Raw genomic sequence first — 17,341 nt, 5'->3', positions numbered from 1 at the left:
ATGTTTCAATGACCTCTGGATTTATATTCCCAGAATTCCTGAGGCGGCCATGTTTCAATGACCTCTGGACTTCAACTCCCAGAATTCCTCAGGCGGCCATGTTTCAATGACCTCTGGACTTCAACTCCCAGAATTCCCTTGCTGGCTGGGGAATTCTGGGAGCTGAAGTCCACCTATATTTTATGTCGATGTATTACATTAAATAGACAGATGACAGTACTTGTTACAAATCGCTCCCCCGCCCCCAGCAGGGCAGTTTTATGATGTTCAACAGGTACAGTGTTCAAATCACACACACACAAAAAAAACCAAAAGCTACCGTAATATTCCACTTTATTCAGGCTTGGTTACACCACCTTGTGTTGAGTTCCAGGCACAACCTTTTAAAAACAACTTAAGACATAACGGAACAAGCTCACAGAGGAGCAGTGAAGATATTCTGAGGACTAGAACCTTAGGATAATATATTAAGTACGGAGAATGTTTAATCTGAAGAAGATCTAACCCAGTGGGCTTAGGATAGAATTCTTCAAGTACATGAAGAAAATGTCTTGTTTCTCAATCACGTCCCCTTGAAGATGGGTGGACTTCAGCTCCCAGAATTCCCCAGCCAGCAAAGATTTAACAACAAACGTGTCTAGACTACTTTGAATTTTTTTTTTTAAAAAAAATAAACTTTCTGAATAGATGGTGGGAATGCAGTAATAATATATCTGGACTTCAGCGAAGTGAAAAGAAAGAAAAACCCACGACAAGCTAAATTAATAAGCGGGTTAGAAGGTGGGATAGATGGCACGACAATTAAATGGGAAACTGATCTGCTGGCTGGGGGATTCTGGGAGTTGAAGTCCGCCCATTTTTAAAGAGTCCGAAGTCGAGAATTGCTGGGTGGTTCTGTGGAGGAATTGCCAGCAGAGCCAGAAATTCGACGAGAAAAGAGAAATTTGAACTCCTGAGTGGATCCCACGTAATCCCGCTCATCCCATCCATGGCAGGAAAAGTGTCCAATTCGGTTTTTCTTTTTAGCACCCAAGATGCCAAGATCTCGAAGGAAAATTTGATGCCATGCCATTATGCCCGATTGCACACCTGCTTTCGCTTCATTTGCTGCGGCATAATTTGCACGCACGACACCACCCTCCCCCTCCCCACCCCAAAAAAAACCCCCCACTCCCACCATCCTGGCTAAATGGGAGGTTGGCGCAAACCACGCCACGCTCACCCTCCTTGAAAACGAAAAGCCGCAGAATGGGTTTTTGAGACCGCCCTTTTTGCAAAAATTCACGACATGTCTGGAGGACGGCAGGAAGGAAACGAAAAGGACCTTCCGTCTTCATGCCGGGCACGGGGGATTGGGGAAGGACGCCGAAGCCGCCAATTTGGGGGCGGGGATCCGCCAGGCTCACTTGTGGTAGAAACGCTGACCTTGCGGGTGTTGTATGAACGGGTGTCGGGGTGCGGTCTGGGGAGAAGCCTGGAAGCCAGACTGCAAGAGAGAAGCCGTTGAGAAGGAAGAGGTTTAATTTTAACACACACACATCCATCACAAGCACATTCGGTGTTAACTTGTTAAGGTGCTGATCCAGAAACCAGGAGACGGTGAATTCCAGTCCTGCCTTAGGCATGAAAACTGGCGGGTGACTTTTAGGTCAATGACCAGGGGAGTTCTAGTCCTCATTTAAGGCATGAAAGCTATCTGGGCGACGTCGGCCAAAAACCGGGAGACATTGGGAGTTCTAGTCCCATCTTACGCATGAAAGCCAAGAGGGGTGATCTCGGGACAATCGTTAGGAGATGGTGAGTTCTAGTCCTCATTCAGGTAGGAAAGCCGGCTGGGTCGCTTTGGGCCAATCACCAGGAGACAGGGAGTTCTAGTCCTGCCTTAGGCATGAAAGCGGTGGGGTGACTTTGGAGACTGAGAGTTCCGGTCCCACATTAGGCGTGAAAAACAGCTTTGTGAATTTATTGGGCCAATCAACAGGAGACGGCGAGTTTTAGTCCCACCTTATGAAAGACAGCTGGGTGATTTTGGAGAAGTCACCAGGAGGTGGGGAGTTCTAGTTCTCATTTAGGCACAAAAGCCAGCTAGATGACTTTGGGCCAAACACCAGGAGACGGCGAGTTCTAGTCCCGTCTTAGGCATGAAAGCCAGCTGGATGACATTGGGAGAAGTCACCGGGCGACGTGGGTTCTAGTCTCACGGTGGCCTTTGCTTTAATTTCAACACCCACCCCCCAGAGGAAAACGTACCGTGTGAGGCTGCTGTGGGAAGCTCCCTGGAGAGGCAGGCCGGGCCGTGTGAGTGTAGGCCAAAGTCGGCTGCAGCGCATTTGAAAAGGAGACAGGAAAAAGAAAAAGCATATTTAAGAGATCACTTTTCGCAATAGTCATCTGCTTTTTCATCTTTGTCATTATTTCTACATTTCTGAGTGGTGCGGTGGCCTAGAGGTGGAGCTCTCGCCTCACAATCGGGAGGCTGCGAGTTCGATCCTAGGTCGAGGCAGATATTTCTCTCACTGGGCACCATGAGAATATATCTGCTGAGCAAAACTCCGTACTGGCAACAGGAAAGGCATCTGGCCAGTAAAACACTCAGTTCCATTCATGTCGTGTCCCACTCCTCCTCTGACGGCCGGGTCGGGGAAGTCCGTATCAAGCGTGGCCACAGAGCCTCTGCAGCTTTGCCAAAGTTCTGTCAGAGTCCTCAGGGCAGGCAGGAGACCAGGATGTGACTTCAGCAATCCAAGTTAGACTTTGCCTGACTCAGAGAATGCCAGAAAGCAGATCCTTTATATAGGCCATGGGGTGTGGCTCCATGACTCAGCACTTATCCAGGCCTGCCCCTCCCTTCCTTTTGCTGACGTCGCCTCTCTATTCTCCATTCTCTGGAAGCAGGATCTCCAGCCTCCAGCTGTTGGTAATCTTAGCTCATGACTGGCTTCACATTCTTCAGGCTCAGATGCTGTGAGGGAGGGGTCTAGTTGCTCCGTTTGTCTGGGCATGGTGCCAGGACTGGGGGCTGGAGGCACGTCAGGCCATTCGTCTTGCTCGGCCTGTCCGGGCATGGTGCCAGGGCTGGGGGCTGGAGGCATGCCAGGACATTCTCCTGTACTATCAGCGTCCGGCAGGAGATAAGAGGGGTCCGGCTGCGGCGGGGGGAGCGAGCGAGGCACAACAATTCAGCTGTGCAGACGCTACCCCACAAGGGATTATGGGCTCATTAAAAGAAGACGATGATTGTTTCTACATCTCTATTGCGTTTATATTGAGGGAGGGAGGGCAGATCCATTTGTTGTGGCCCGGCTCCCGAACATGTCCTCATGGAGGAGAGTGACTCGAAGAGTGAGGGAAAGGAGCCAGCAAGGCCTCCCTCGCCAGGACCCTCCTCGCTGGCACCGCCCCAAGTTCCAGCTGCAGGCCAGGAGGAGGAGCTGACAAGGCCTCCCTCTCCCGCACCCTCCTCCTCCTCCCTGGCAACACCTCAAATCCCAGCTGCTGACGATCAATCCTGGATTGATCCGAGGCAGCGACAAAAAATAAGTGTGCACAGCAGAGGAAAAGGTGTGGCAGGCTCAGAGATTGCTGAGTCACTGAGCCACACCCCACAGGGTATAAAAGTGGGTGGAACTGCCATGTGGCCCTTGTGATGGACAAAAATGCTACCAAGGGTGCACTGCAGCTCGGTTGTTGGAGGGTTAAGGGACTTTGTCAGTGAGTTTTGGCAACGAGATAACGGACTCAGAACGTGGCAGGCCTTTGCACGGCCACTGCCAAGTATTTCCTCAACTGAAGAAAATCAGGTCTGTAGCAAATAAAAAGACTGGGAGACACGCATCTTTGAGTTTGCTCTGTGAAGTGGGGACGGGGACAGAACACCATTTAATAAATAAGTAATAATAATAAACCACCATCAGCCAGCAGGACGAGAAAGGAAAGGACTCGCCCACAGAAGGGGCACACCGACGGGCGCCGGCTCTGCCAACTCCGGCCTTACCTTGGCGGTGGTCTGCATCTGGACGGGGAGCTGCGAGGCTTGTAGGAGTCCCGGGTTCGGATGAAGGGCCTGGGGGTGCATCGGACGAAGGGTCGACTGAAAGACACAAGGGTGGAGCCACAAAGGGTCAGCCCACCCACCCCTCTCTCTCTCTCAAAGGGATCCCCTCCACTTGAGAGCGGGGAGAAGGGGCCCACTCAGCCCATCTAGATACCTTTGGGTGGCCCCAAAAGATTTTTTTATCTGATAGACACCTTTCTACCTTCCAGATTTCAACAGGAAAAAAATGACTTTGGATCGTGTAGGATAACAATGAGGACTAGAACTCCTAGTGATTGGCCCAAAGTCACCTAGCTGGCTTTCATGGATAAAATGGGAACTAGAACTCACTGTCTCCTGATCATTGGCCCAAAGTCACCCAGCCAGCTTTCATTCCTAAAGCGGAACTAGAACTCCCAGTTTCCTAGTGATTAGCCCAAAGTCACCCAGCTGGCTTTCATGGATAAAATGGGAACTAGAATTCATTCTCTCCAGATGATTTCCCCAGTCACCCAGTCGACTTCCATGCTGAAGGTGGAACTAGAATTCACTGTCTCCTGGTTTCTAGCCTGATCTCTCAACCCTTAGCCCAAACTGGCCAGCTTCAACGGCCTCCTCCTCTTGAAATGCCTGCACCGGACCTGGCCGAGCCAAGAAATGCTCAGGATTCGAACTCACCGAATCGGAAAATCCGGACTGCTGATTGGCGTGTTCCAGCTGCTTCTGGAGAGGGATCGTGGTGCTCGGCGGGATGAAACCTTAAGCGGACATAAAAGGGCTCAGCCATCATCCGAAAAAGGGTGGAGAGAAGTAAGGAAGGAGGGAGGGAGAAGTGGGGAATGGAGGAGGAAGGATGGAAGGAAGGAAGGAGGGGGAAGGGATGGAGGGATGAAAGAAGAAAGGTGGGAGAGGAAGGAGAGGGAAGGAGGAAGGTGGAAAGAAGAAAGGAGGGAGGAGAGAGGGAGAAAGGGGAATGGAGGAGGGGATGGATGGAGGAAGAAAGGATGGAGGGAGGGAGGGATGAAAGAAGAAAGAAAGGTGAGAGAGGAAGGAGGTGGAAAGAAGAAAGGAGGGAGGAAGGGATGGAAGGAGAGAGGATGGGATGGATGGAGGAAGGGAGGGAGGGAGGGATAGAGGAGGAAGGGAGGGATAAGGGAGGGAAGAAAGAAAGGAAAGAAGGAAGGAAGGAAGGAGAAAGGGGAATGGAGGAAGGGAGGGAGGGAGGACTGAGGGAAAGATGGATGGAGGAGAAGGAACATCCTTGAGGCGTCTCGTATTTTGGAAAAAGGTGCAAAGGAGCAGGGGATGGAATGGATGGCCTCAGGAGGGACCCCTCCCCATCCTTGGTACCAGAACTTACCCGCCTGGGCAGCAGGGAAGTGACCGTGGATGGCATAACCAGGTTGTTGCTGGGGCAAATACTGCATCGTGGAGAAAGCCGACGGGCCTGGGGGGGCGGGGGGGGGGGGGGAAAGGAGGAAGAGAAGTGGGTGGGATGTTGGTTTAATCCTGGCTTGTTCTGCCCCACAAGTGTCTTCCGGAGGCTCCCCGGACTGACCCGCCCCTCTCAACCCTCTTGTCCGGCTCACCTCGGATGGACTGGCTGCTGGCGTAGCTGACGGGCACCGTGTGCTGGCCCTGCCCTACGGCGTAGGGGCTGTGCCCAGTTTGGCTGCCCTGGTATTGCCCGTGTTCTGGGGTGCCGGCCGGGAAAGCTGGCTGGGTAGCAAAATGTCGTGTCTGTCAGGGAGAAGACCCCCCCCAAAAAAGTGGGGATCAGAAGACGACTCTGGATTTTTTTCTGGATGTTCCAGTCCTGAAAGCCGCCCCCCCCCCCCCCCCCCGAGTTGTAAATCTCCATGCAGGTAATCCTTGATTTCCAACGGTCCGTTTAATGACCGAAGTTACAACGCCCCTGAAAAAAATAGGGCGGTTTTTCACCCGCTTAGCAACCGGCTCAGATTTATGACGGTCCCGGGATCACGGGATCCCCTTTGCCGACTTTCTCACAAGAGCCAATTCAACGGGGAAGCCGAGTTCACTTAACAACCCCTGTGATTCACTTAAAAACGCACCTATTTATTCAAGCGGGACTGGCTTAAAAGTTTTATTAAACTTTAATTGGGGTTATTTATATTTTAAGGTTTGTTAAATTGTTTTAAATTTCGGCCACCCTGTAATGTGTTTTGCTTTAATCTTGTTTTAATGTGTATATGGTGGATTTTTATTTGGCTGTACACCGCCCTGAGTCCTTCGGGAGAAGGGCGGTATAAAAATCGAATAAAATAAAATAAATAAATAAATAAATGGGAGGGATTCATTTACACCGGCAAGAAAAAAAGTCCTAAAATGGGAGCAAAACCCGCTGAACAATTTTTTTTTCCACTTAGCGACATAAAATTCTCGGTTCAGTTGTGGTCGTAAATCGAAGACACCGAGCCTGTCGGCAGTTTGAATCCCTAGTGAGCAGACAGGCCCAGGAGTCTCCAACCTTGGTCCCTTTAAGACTTGTGGACTTCAACTCCCAGGGCCCCTTTAAGACTTGTGGACTTCCAACAACAGCCAAGAACAACAACAGCCAAGCCTCCTACAACTGACCCCATTTCATTGGGTTCACAACCCCTAGTGATCACAGAAAAGGAAGTGCAGGACCTATTTCACAGACAAAAGCCAGGAAAAGCTCCAGGCCCAGACAAGATAACTCCTTCTTGCTTAAAAGTCTGTGCTGACCAATTGGCCCCCATCTTCACCCATATTTTCAATAAATCACTAGAGATGTGCTATGTTCCTTCTTGCTTCAAACGCTCTACCATCATCCCAGTGCCGAAGAAGCCCACCATCAAGGAACTGAATGACTACAGACCAGTTGCTCTAACATCTGTAGTCATGAAAACCTTTGAAAGGCTAGTGCTTTCCTACCTGAAATCCATCACGGATCCGCTGTTAGACCCCTTGCAATTTGCATACCGAGCAAATAGATCAACAGATGATGCTGTTAATATGGCTCTGCACTACATCCTACAACATCTTGAGTCTCCAAAGACCTATGCAAGGGTCCTTTTTGTAGACTTTAGTTCAGCATTCAATACCATCATTCCAGACATTCTTCTAACTAAGCTAAACCAGCTACAGGTACCGGAACAGACTTGTAAGTGGATCACAAGCTTCCTAACAAACAGGAAGCAGCAGGTGAAGCTAAGCAAGATCACATCAAATACCTGTACAATTAGCACAGGGGCCCCCAAGGCTGTGTGCTCTCCCCACTTCTCTTCTCTCTGTATACCAATGACTGCATCTCCAATGATCCATTTGTTAAGCTACTGAAGTTCGCAGATGACACAACAGTGATTGGTCTCATTCGAGACAATGACGAATCCGCATATAGACGAGAGGTCGAACGACTAGCCTTGTGGTGCAACCAAAACAATCTGGAACTGAACACACTCAAAACCGTAGAAATGGTGGTAGACTTTAGGAAAAACCCTTCCATACTTCCACCTCTCACAATACTTGACAACACAGTATCAACAGTAGAAACCTTTAAATTTCTAGGTTCTATCATATCGCAAGATCTCAAATGGACAGCTAACATCAAAAACACCATCAAAAAAGGACAACAAAGAATGTTCTTTCTGCGCCAACTCAGTAAGCTCAAACTGCCCAAGGAGCTGCTGATCCAATTCTACAGAGGAATTATTGAGTCTGTCATTTGCACCTCTATAACTGTCTGGTTCGGTTCTGCAACCCAACAAGAAAAACACAGACTTCAGAGGATAATTAGAACTGCAGAAAAAATAATGGCTACCAACCTGCCTTCCATTGAGGACCTGTATGCTGCACGAATCAAGAAGAGGCCGTGAAAATATTTACAGACCCCTCGCATCCTGGACATAAACTGTTTCAACTCCTACCCTCAAAACGACGCTATAGAGCACTGCACACCAGAACAACTAGACACAAGAACAGTTTTTCCCCGAAGGCCATCACTCTGCTAAACAAATAATTCCCTCAACACTGTCAGACTATTTACTGAATCTGCACTACTATTAATCGTTTCATAGTTCCCATCACCAATCTCTTTCCACTTATGACTGTATGACTATAACTTGTTGCTGGCAATCCTTATGATTTATATTGATATATTGATCATCAATTGTGTTGTAAATGTTGTACCTTGATGAACGTATCTTTTCTTTTATGTACACTGAGAGCATCTGCACCAAGACAAATTCCTTGTGTGTCCAATCACACTTGGCCAATTAAAAAAAAAAAAAAAATTCTATTCTATTCTATTCTATTCAACTCCCAGAGCCCCTTTAAGACTTGTGGACTTCAACTCCCAGGGCCCCTTTAAGACTTGTGGACTTCAACTCCCAGGGCCCCTTTAAGACTTGTGGACTTCAACTCCCAGGGCCCCTTTAAGACTTGTGGACTTCAACTCCCAGGGCCCCTTTAAGACTTGTGGACTTCAACTCCCAGGGCCCCTTTAAGACTTGTGGACTTCAACTCCCAGGGCCCCTTTAAGACTTGTGGACTTCAACTCCCAGGGTCCCTTTAAGACTTGTGGACTTCAACTCCCAGGGCCCCTTTAAGACTTGTGGACTTCAACTCCCAGGGCCCCTTTAAGACTTGTGGACTTCAACTCCCAGGGCCCCTTTAAGACTTGTGGACTGCAACTCCCAGGGCCCCTTTAAGACTTGTGGACTTCAACTCCCAGGGCCCCTTTAAGACTTGTGGACTTCAACTCCCAGGGCCCCTCAAGACTCTGGGAGTTGAAGTCCACAAGTCTTAAAGGGACCAAGGTTGGAGACCCCTGGACTAGATGACCTCCAAGGTCCCTTCCCATTATTCTGGATTCAAATGGGCTGTTATGACGTTCCCCCCCCCCACCTCCAGCTTTTGAGTGAACCCTCGAGGGTCTCCCCGTTGGGGGTCTTTACCGTGATCACCGGCGGCCCGAACATCTGCTTGGCCCGGTCAGCTGGGATAAGGGTGGCAGCCCTGTTGTGCCCGCCCGGACTCCCTGCGGAGAGAGACCATCAACTTACAGCGGTCCGTTTAGTGACCGATGGGGTCACTATCTATCAAATTGATGGGGAAGCCAGATTCACATAACGACCGGGTTACTGAGTGAACTGCGACGATGCGTTTTAGCAAATCGAGGCAAGAAACGGCTGTTAAAACGGGGCAAAATTCGCACAACAAATGCGTCTCACTTAACAACAGAAATGTGGGGGGAGGGGGCTCGGCTGTGGTCGTAAGTCGAGGACTATACCTGTAGAGGTAGTCTTCGACTTACAGCAGTTCTTTTTAGTGACCGTTGGAAGTTATGATGGCACTGAAAATAAGGGACTTATCCCTCCCCCCCTTTAACAAAATTCAGACGCTTCGCAACGGACTCGTATTTATGACGGTCGCAGCATTCTGGGGGGGCGTATCACGTGATCCTCTTCTGTGACCTTCTGCCGAGCGAAGTCCACGGGCTTCGCTTAACGACCGTGTGACTAACTGAACTCTCGCCGCGATTCACTTAAGAACCGTGGCAAGAAAGGTCGCACAAATGAGGCCAAATTCACTTAACCGCCGTCTCTCGTTTAGCAGCGGAAATTTGGGGGCTCAATTGCGGTCATAAGCCAAGGACTCCCCCGTTAAGAAAATTTTTCGGGAGAAAAAGGAATAGTTTGATCCTGGGGCTTCAACCCCCCCCCCTGATGCCCTGGGTCACCCGCCCCCCCCCCTGAAGCCTGGATCTCAGCCCCCTCGACCGAGTCCTGACCCACTGCCAAAGCCACCCACCTTGCATGTTGAGGATATGGGTCCCAGCGTGCACAGCCATCCCCTGCTGGTAGGCAGCCGCCGCCAAGGTGGTCATATCACTGGGGAGGAGGGAGGGGAGGAAGCAAGGAAAGATGTCAGTGCCCCCAAAGCGGCCTGGAGCCCCCGCTCAGTGGCTGCCAGCGAACCCCTCTTCCCTGCATTGGAAACACATTAGGAGTCCTTGACCCCTGACCCCCGCCCCCCCCCCAGAAAGCACCCTCTTAACCTCACCACCCTTCTAACATTGATGACGTTCCCTAGTTCGTCTGCAAGGAAACCCCCAAACTCAGAGACCAACCAGGACCCCCACAGTCCTTTTCTTCCTCCTCCTCCTCCTCCTCCTTTCTGCGAACCCCCAGTCCCTTCCACCACTGATGCTGTAACTTAGTTAGGTCATGAAACGCCTGCAAGAAAACCTCCGAACTCCCCACAGTCCTTTTCTTCTTCTTCCTCCTCCCCACTCCTCTTCCTCCCTGCCAAACTCCACTCCCTTCTAACACTGACGATGTAACCTAGTTGGGTCCTGAAACGTCTGTGAGGAAACCCCCACAAATATCGTTTTGTTAGTGACTGGATCTCACCCGTTTGGGGCCAAGAGGCGCGAGAACCCAGAAAGCCAAATGGTGTCTGTGTGGCCTGACATCCATCAATGCCCTGGAAGCTCCTGGCTTAGTCCCCAAGACAGCCTGGACTCTGCTGGACCCAATGCCAGGACCACCCTGCCCAAACCGGAAGGGGCTACCGAAGGCTGGGCAATGGCCTCTCCACCCCACCTGACCCATGGGGGGTGGAGGGTGGGGGAGGAGGGAGGGTGAAGGTGTGGGGAGAGGCCCCCCCCCACCCTCTCTGCCCACCTTTGTTCCTTGCGACGGCGTTTCTCCTCTTCGTGCAGGACTTTCTTGAGTTGGAGGAAGAGTTGATGCTTCTCCTCCTGCAACGCTTGGAGTTTCTCCTGCAGCTTCTGGATCTGAGGAGGGGTGGAGAGCAAGGGAGGGTCAGTCAAGGGGGTCCCCCAGGCAGGGAGGGTGTTTTTTTGTTTTTGTTTTTTTGAGGTTCCTCCCTCCTTCCCCCCCAGCCTGGAGACCCACCTGCTCCTTGGTCTCCTCCAGGGACATGCGCTCCTCCATCTCCTTCTTCCTCCTCCGCTCCTGCTCCTCCTTCATCTTCTGCTCCATCATCTTGTCTACCTCTTCTTCTTCTGCAGGACAGAGGGAGGGGCTGCTACCAAGTGGGGCAGCGCCTGCTCCCCTCCCTTCACAAAGGGGCAGGCGTTGACCCATCTGCCAGCTCCTTGAAGGTAAGGGTGGGCGCCCCCCTGTGCCTTTATTTTTTTTTTCTCTCTCTCTCTCCACGCCCTCTGGACTTCCAATCCCCAGGCAACAATGAGAGACGGTGCCCAGTCTCTCCGCGCCTCCCCTTCCCCTTCAGAGCTCTGGGACCCCTCCCAAGGTTGGGGGGACCGTCCAAGGCTGCTGAATGTGAGGATTAGCCTCCCCCCCCCATGGGCTTCCTCATTTTAGGACGTGAAAGCTGCAGAGGAAGACCGCAAAACAGGGTAAGAATCCCAATCAGGGCCGCTTTATGGCTTGTGGGACATCAATTCCCAGGATTCCCCAGCCTGGCAAGGCCAACCACCTTCCCTCCATGGCCACAGAGCCTGCCACGCCCTTGGCACGGCCAGCCGTGCCCCACCGGATGCCGTGAGATGGTCAAGGGAGGCTCCCAAAGCCCGTTATCCACGGGGGAGTGTCATTTTTTCGTGTCGGTGTCTCCCTTGCTTAGATCAGGGCTCTCCAACCTTGGCAACTTTTAAGACTTGTGGACTTCAACTCCCAGAATCCCTCAGCCAGTTTAGCTGGGAGTTGAAGTCCACAAGTCTTAAAAGTTGCCAAGGTTGGAGACCCCTGGTTTAGAGGACAAGGGTCCCCTTTGAAGGTTGTGGGGGGTGGGGGAAAGTTGACTGCTTGGGGTCAAGCCCTGCCTGGCATGGTTGGATCCATGAAGTTGGGGTGGCCAAGCTTGGTGACTTTGATGCCTCGGGGACTTCAACGCCCAGAATTCCCCATTCTGCCATGTCGGTTGGGGAATTCTGGGAGTCGGGAGTCCACAGGGCTTAAAAGGAGCCAAGGTCGCCATGGGCTCAGGGCACCATCCTCCTTCCAAGGAGCTGGCCGAGACCCTCCAAGGGAGGCTCCCCCAGCCAGGCTTGGCATCCAGGAGGCTCAGGGCTGGGAGGAGACCCCGGGAAAGCCCTCGGACCCTCCCCATCCACTGCGGGGCTGGGGGTGGGTGGGTCTGGAAGCGGAGGGGAATCTGGAAATAGGGGTGTCTGGAAGTGTGTGTGTGGGGGAACCTGAAGTGGGGGATCTGGGGATCGAAGTGGGGTATCTATAAGTTGTGAAATGTAGGGGCGGGGCTGGAAGTTGGGGTGTGTGTCAGGAAATACGGTAGGGGTCTGCAAGGGCTAGAATTGGGGAATCGAAAGTGGAAATGTGGGTGGGAGAGATTCAAATGGGGAGGGGCTGGAAGTGGGAGAATTTGGAAGTGTGTGTAAGTGTGGGGGCTCTGGAAATGTAGGGGAAGTAGGTGGGGGATTTGAAAGTGTAAGGGCTGTCTGCAAGTGTGTGTGTGGGGGCCCTGAAATGGGGGCTGTGTCCGTGAGTGGGAGGGGTGTGGAGGTGGGAGCCATCTGAAAATAAGGAGGATCTGTTCCATGGGGAGGATGCGGAGGTTGAGGGGCTGGAAATGCAGGGGTGCCTGAAATGGGAGGGTCTCAAATGCCCCAGGAAATATAAATGCTAGAAGTGGGGAGGAGGAGGCCTGTGAGTGCAGGCTGGAAATGTGGGGGCCTGGAAACGGGGGTGGTGCCTATCATGGGGGTGGGGGGGTCTCCAATGGGGGAGGGGGCTGTTAATATGGGTGCTGGAAGGAAGGAATGTGGAAGGGGGTCTGCAAGTGGGGGATTTGAAAGTGGGGGCTATAAGTGGCTGAAGTGGGGGTGTCTGGAAGTCTGGGTGTGTGTTTGGGGGCGTCTGAAGTGGGAGGGGCTGAAAATATGGGGATAGCTGCAAGTGGGGGGTGGAAATGCGGGAGGGGTTGAACTGGGGGTGCTTCCACGTGCGGGGGCTGGAAGTCGGTGTGTGTGTGGGGGGTCTGCAAGTGTGTGTGTGGGAGGGGCTGAAAATATGGGTGCTGGAAGGAAGGAATGGAAGTGTGGGGGCTGAAAATATGGGTGCTGGAAGGAAGGAATGTGAAGTGGGGGAGTCTGCAAGTGGGGGATTTGAAAGTGGGGGCTATGTAGCTGAAGTGGGGGTGTCTGGAAGTGTGTGTGGGGGCGTCTGAAGTGGGAGGCTGAAAATATGGGGATAGCTGCAAGTGTGTGGGGGTGGAAATGTGGGAGGGGTTGAACTGGGGGTTCTTCCACGTGCGGGGGCTGGAAGTCGGTGTGTGTGTGCCAGGAAATATTGGGGGTCTCCAATGGGGAGGCTGGAAGGAAGAAATGGGGGCACCTGCAAGGGGAGGGTCTGTCGCGGGTCTCACCCTGCCGCTTCCTCTCCCTCTCCACCATGACGTGCCGGTGGAGGGCGCGGGCCATGGCCGAGCTCAGCTTCGGGCGCTCCAGCAGGGCCGGCATGGCGGCGGTCGCAATCCTCGCGGCGCCCGGAGACCCCCCCGCCCCCCCCCCGGCAGCGGCGACAGCAACACGGCGGAAAGACCCCCTCTTCTCCCCAGGCCTCACTTCCGCTCCGGCGCTTCCGCTTCCGGGTCGCCTCGCCCCGCCCCTCGGCCCTGCGCGTAGAACCCGCCGGGCGTCGTCTTAGGAGTGGGCGGGGCCTGCATGCAAATAGAAGGAGCGGTGGGCGTGGCTTCCTCCTGCCTCTTTATTCTCTCCTCCTCTGCTGCAGGGAAGGGGGAGAAATTGGGGAAACCCCCCCCCTCCCCACCTGTGGGGAGCCCCAAACCCCCAGGCTGGGAAGAAGCTCCGCCCACCACATTCCACCCTGCTTGCCACTTTTTCCTGCCCCAACAACACTCTTGCGAGGTAGGACAGGGGGCAGAACAGCCAGTCTGCCTTATTGGGGGTGGGGCTTAGGAACAGGCAAGCTGGAGCCCCTTCCCATCAAAGCTGGAGATGCTTTGTGGGGGGTGGTCTAGATGCTTTCTTTTGGGGGGGGGAACCCTAATTTGGGTGGGTGTTAATTGTGTGTTAATTGTGCAACTTGGTTTGGCTTTGATGATTTAATAAATAAATAAATAAATAATTTTATTTATTTATTTTTACTAAATAAAATTTACTAAATAAATAAAGAAAAATGATTTAACACCATGCTAGTTTCCAGTCTTGAGCCCTTTAAGAGAGATGGACTTCAATTCCCAGAAGGCCCCAGCCAGCTTTGCTGTCTCAAGAGGGGAGGGGCTTTGCTGCCTGCAGCATTCTGGGAATTGAAGTCCGTCACTTAAAGGGGTCAAAGTTGGGAACCATTGTCCTAAAAAGGGATGAAACACCCCTCCCCCTCAAAAAAAAAATAAAAAAATCCAGACAGCTTTTAAAGGGAAGCAAAACCCCACATTGATGGATAAGAGGTGATCAGACGCATCTTGGAATTCGGAGGGGTTCCTTAGGTCATCTAGTCCAGCCCCCTTTTGCTTGCTGTAGGCACCCCAATAAAATGGGCCCACCCCTCTGCTTGCAGCTGGTCCATGAATAGGGGTCTCTCTTTCCTCTCCGAGTCACCCACCTTTTTGTACCTGGACTCTTCGCCTAAAAAAAATGTTGGCTGGCTGTTTAGCACTGGGATGGGGGACCACCAGGAGATCTCCGGACCGAGGAGAAATTATGGGCAAACGGAATGTTTTCCGATGTTTGGAAAACTTGGAATTTTTACTAGCCTTTTCTGTAGCCGGTTCACGCTCACCGACTTGCACGCAAGCTTGCAATCTCAAAGGTCTTTTTCACAGCAATAATGCAGGTAGCCCTTCACTTACGACAATCCGTTTAGTGACCGTTCCCAAAGTTATGACAGCACTGAAGAAAAGGGACCTGGGACCAGTATTTTTCGCGCGTACGACTGCGGCATCCCTGCGGCCGCGTGATCCAAACTCAAGACGCTTGGCAACTGACTCACATGTACGACGGTTGTGATGTTCCGGAGTCACGCGATCGATCCCCTTTTGTGACCTTCGGGAAAAGCCGGATTCGCTTAATGACCATGTTGCTGCAGGGAATCACTTAACAACGGTGGCAAGAAAAGTCGCAAGGCGGGGCAAAGCTCAAGAAATGTCGTGCTTAACGACGGGAAGGTCGGGCTCAATGGGGGTCCTAAGTCGAGGGCTACCTGCATTGGATTTCTGGGTTCTCTGCAGGACCTGTTCCTCCTCCTGGCCTACCTTGGAGGGCTGACGTGAAGAGCCCCTTTCCTGTGGAGCTGATGAGAAAGATGGAAGCCTCCATTCGTCAGCCAGCCAGCTTGTCGAAGCTCAATTATTTGGACAATTACCAATCACTTGCAGCCCAGGCGTCCAGGGGTTGTGATCTCACACACGTGTGCACACACGACGACAGGAGAAGTGTGATGCTCCTTACCCACCCTTGCAGATCTGACGATTGTGGCTTGTCTAGCAAGGTGTGCTGGTCCCTATCTCCGTAGCCTGGGTCTCTCTGGGTGGCCTCTTTTTCTTAGGAACCTCCCACCATTTATTATTTAATTTATTATTTAATTTATTATTTATTCAGATTTGAGGTCAATACCGGGAATCCTCCATTTGCAACCAGACCTTTAGCAACCGTTCCAAGTTACAATGCTGCTGGAAAAAGTGACTTATGACCCGATCCTCGCACTTACGACCATTACGATTACGGTCACAGGATCAAAATTTAGGTGCTGGGTGTGCATTTACAACGGGGGGGTTGTCATTTGCGATGGCACAGCCAGCTTTGTGCAAGCAAAGTCAACGAGAGAGGCCAGATTCACTTAAGGACTGCCATGATTCGCTTAACAACCCTGGCAAAGAAAGGGTTGTAAAACCGAGCACGGTTCACTTAAACTGCTTGGCTCTGGAATGAAAATTCTGAGGTCAATTGTGGCCGTAAGTCGAAGATGACCTCTAGTCCTCGACCTACGGCCACAACCGAGCCTAAGATTTCTTCTTGTTAAGTGAGACATTAAGCGGGTTTTGCCCCCTTTTAAACTTTCTTGCTGCCGTTTGTTCAGCGAGTAACACAGTCGTTAGGCGGATTGTCTGTTTGATCACGGGGATGCTGCAAAAACGGTTAAAAGTCCGTAGGGTAGGTGTGGCTCAGGCTGTAAGATAGCCTGTTATTAAAACACAGCTGCCTGCAATTACTGCAGGTTCGAGTCCCACCAGGCCCAAGGTTGACTCAGCCTTCCATCCTTTATAAGGTAGGTAAAATGAGGACCCAGATTGTTGGGGGGGCAATAAGTTGACTTTGTAAATATACAAATAGAACGAGACTATTGCCTTACACACTATAAGCTGCCCTGAGTCTTCGGAGAAGGGCGGGATATAAATGTAAATTTTAAAAAAAAAGTCACTTTTTTTTCAGCGCCGTCATCACTCCGGACGGACACTAAACAAACGGTTGTAAGTCCAGGACCGCGCAGTAAAAAAAAAATAATGCACAAACATCGCAGAAATCTCCTCCATCATTTTGCCTTTGCGCTCTGCTGTTTTCTGGACGCTCAGATACAAATTCTTTTTTTTCCTCTTTGTTTTATTTTCTCACTTTATTCGAAAGCCGCTCGGGGTGGGTGGGGTGGGGTGGAATTCTGAAACGTGTGTCATAAATAAGAGGAGAGGAAAATTGTATAGGGGGGGGCGACTCTTAAAACGACATTTGGGGTGGGGTGGGGATGTCGGGGAGTCACGAAGGACACAAACCCAAAACAGGTTGAACTGTGGTTTATAAACCCTCAGAAGGGGTGGGGGAGAAGGAAACAATTTTGTCCAAAAAAAAAAAAAGGGGGGCATACAAATAATACATCCAGAGAAACAACCCCCCTCCTCCCACAGCTTCCAACAGATGTAAAAAAAAAAAAAAGACAATTCTTGTCCCCCCCACCCAACAAATAAAGTGAAGAAGCAGCATAAATAGCATTTAAAATACAAATTGAAGGAGGGGGGGGGACGAAGACCACCGGTTCGCATCCTTTCCGCCCCCTTCAACCCTGAAAAAAAAATTCACATTTGTTTTTTTCTTTTTCTGACGATGTACACATCAATAAATAAGGGGAGGGGGGGAACAGGAGGAGGAGGAGGAGGGGTGTGTGTCTTTGCACACGTATCCCACGAGACCCCCCCACCCCACTGGGAAATTTGGGGTTGGGGGGTGGAGGGCGGAGGGGAGCACTCGTCAGACCGGGAGAATTAAGAGCGAACGAAAGAAATCGGAGTAAGGTGTGCTTAGTTTGCTTTTCTTTTTTTTATGGGGAGGGGGCAGCACGGTCGGCCTTGAGAGGCGTCGGAGGAAAA

The 17,341-nt window shown here is 51.5% G+C and overlaps 1 protein-coding gene across 2 annotated transcripts; it reads right to left on the bottom strand.

Annotated features, from left to right (window-relative positions):
• Positions 1 to 316: 316 nt before the first annotated feature.
• On the bottom strand, positions 317 to 13,589 carry GPS2 (G protein pathway suppressor 2). 2 transcript variants are annotated; one of them, XM_058183198.1, is made up of 11 exons: positions 13,391 to 13,589; positions 10,939 to 11,102; positions 10,705 to 10,817; positions 9,830 to 9,909; positions 8,974 to 9,056; positions 5,623 to 5,773; positions 5,394 to 5,480; positions 4,712 to 4,791; positions 3,995 to 4,090; positions 2,251 to 2,319; positions 317 to 1,486 (listed from the first exon to the last, which is right to left on the bottom strand). In XM_058183198.1, the coding sequence occupies exons 1-11, from the start codon at positions 13,482 to 13,484 to the stop codon at positions 1,403 to 1,405; spliced, it is 1,101 nt and encodes a 366-aa protein (XP_058039181.1). In that variant the 5' UTR covers positions 13,485 to 13,589; the 3' UTR covers positions 317 to 1,402. The 2 variants fall into 2 exon arrangements, with proteins under 2 accessions (XP_058039181.1, XP_058039182.1); XM_058183199.1 differs by having other exon boundaries at positions 10,939 to 11,048; positions 13,391 to 13,588.
• Positions 13,590 to 17,341: the final 3,752 nt, after the last annotated feature.

This window comes from Ahaetulla prasina, chromosome 4 (assembly GCF_028640845.1).
Source record: "Ahaetulla prasina isolate Xishuangbanna chromosome 4, ASM2864084v1, whole genome shotgun sequence".
Lineage (NCBI taxonomy): Eukaryota > Metazoa > Chordata > Lepidosauria > Squamata > Colubridae > Ahaetulla > Ahaetulla prasina.
Note: the sequence above shows the minus strand (reverse complement) of the source record. Positions and strands in the feature narration are given on the sequence as shown.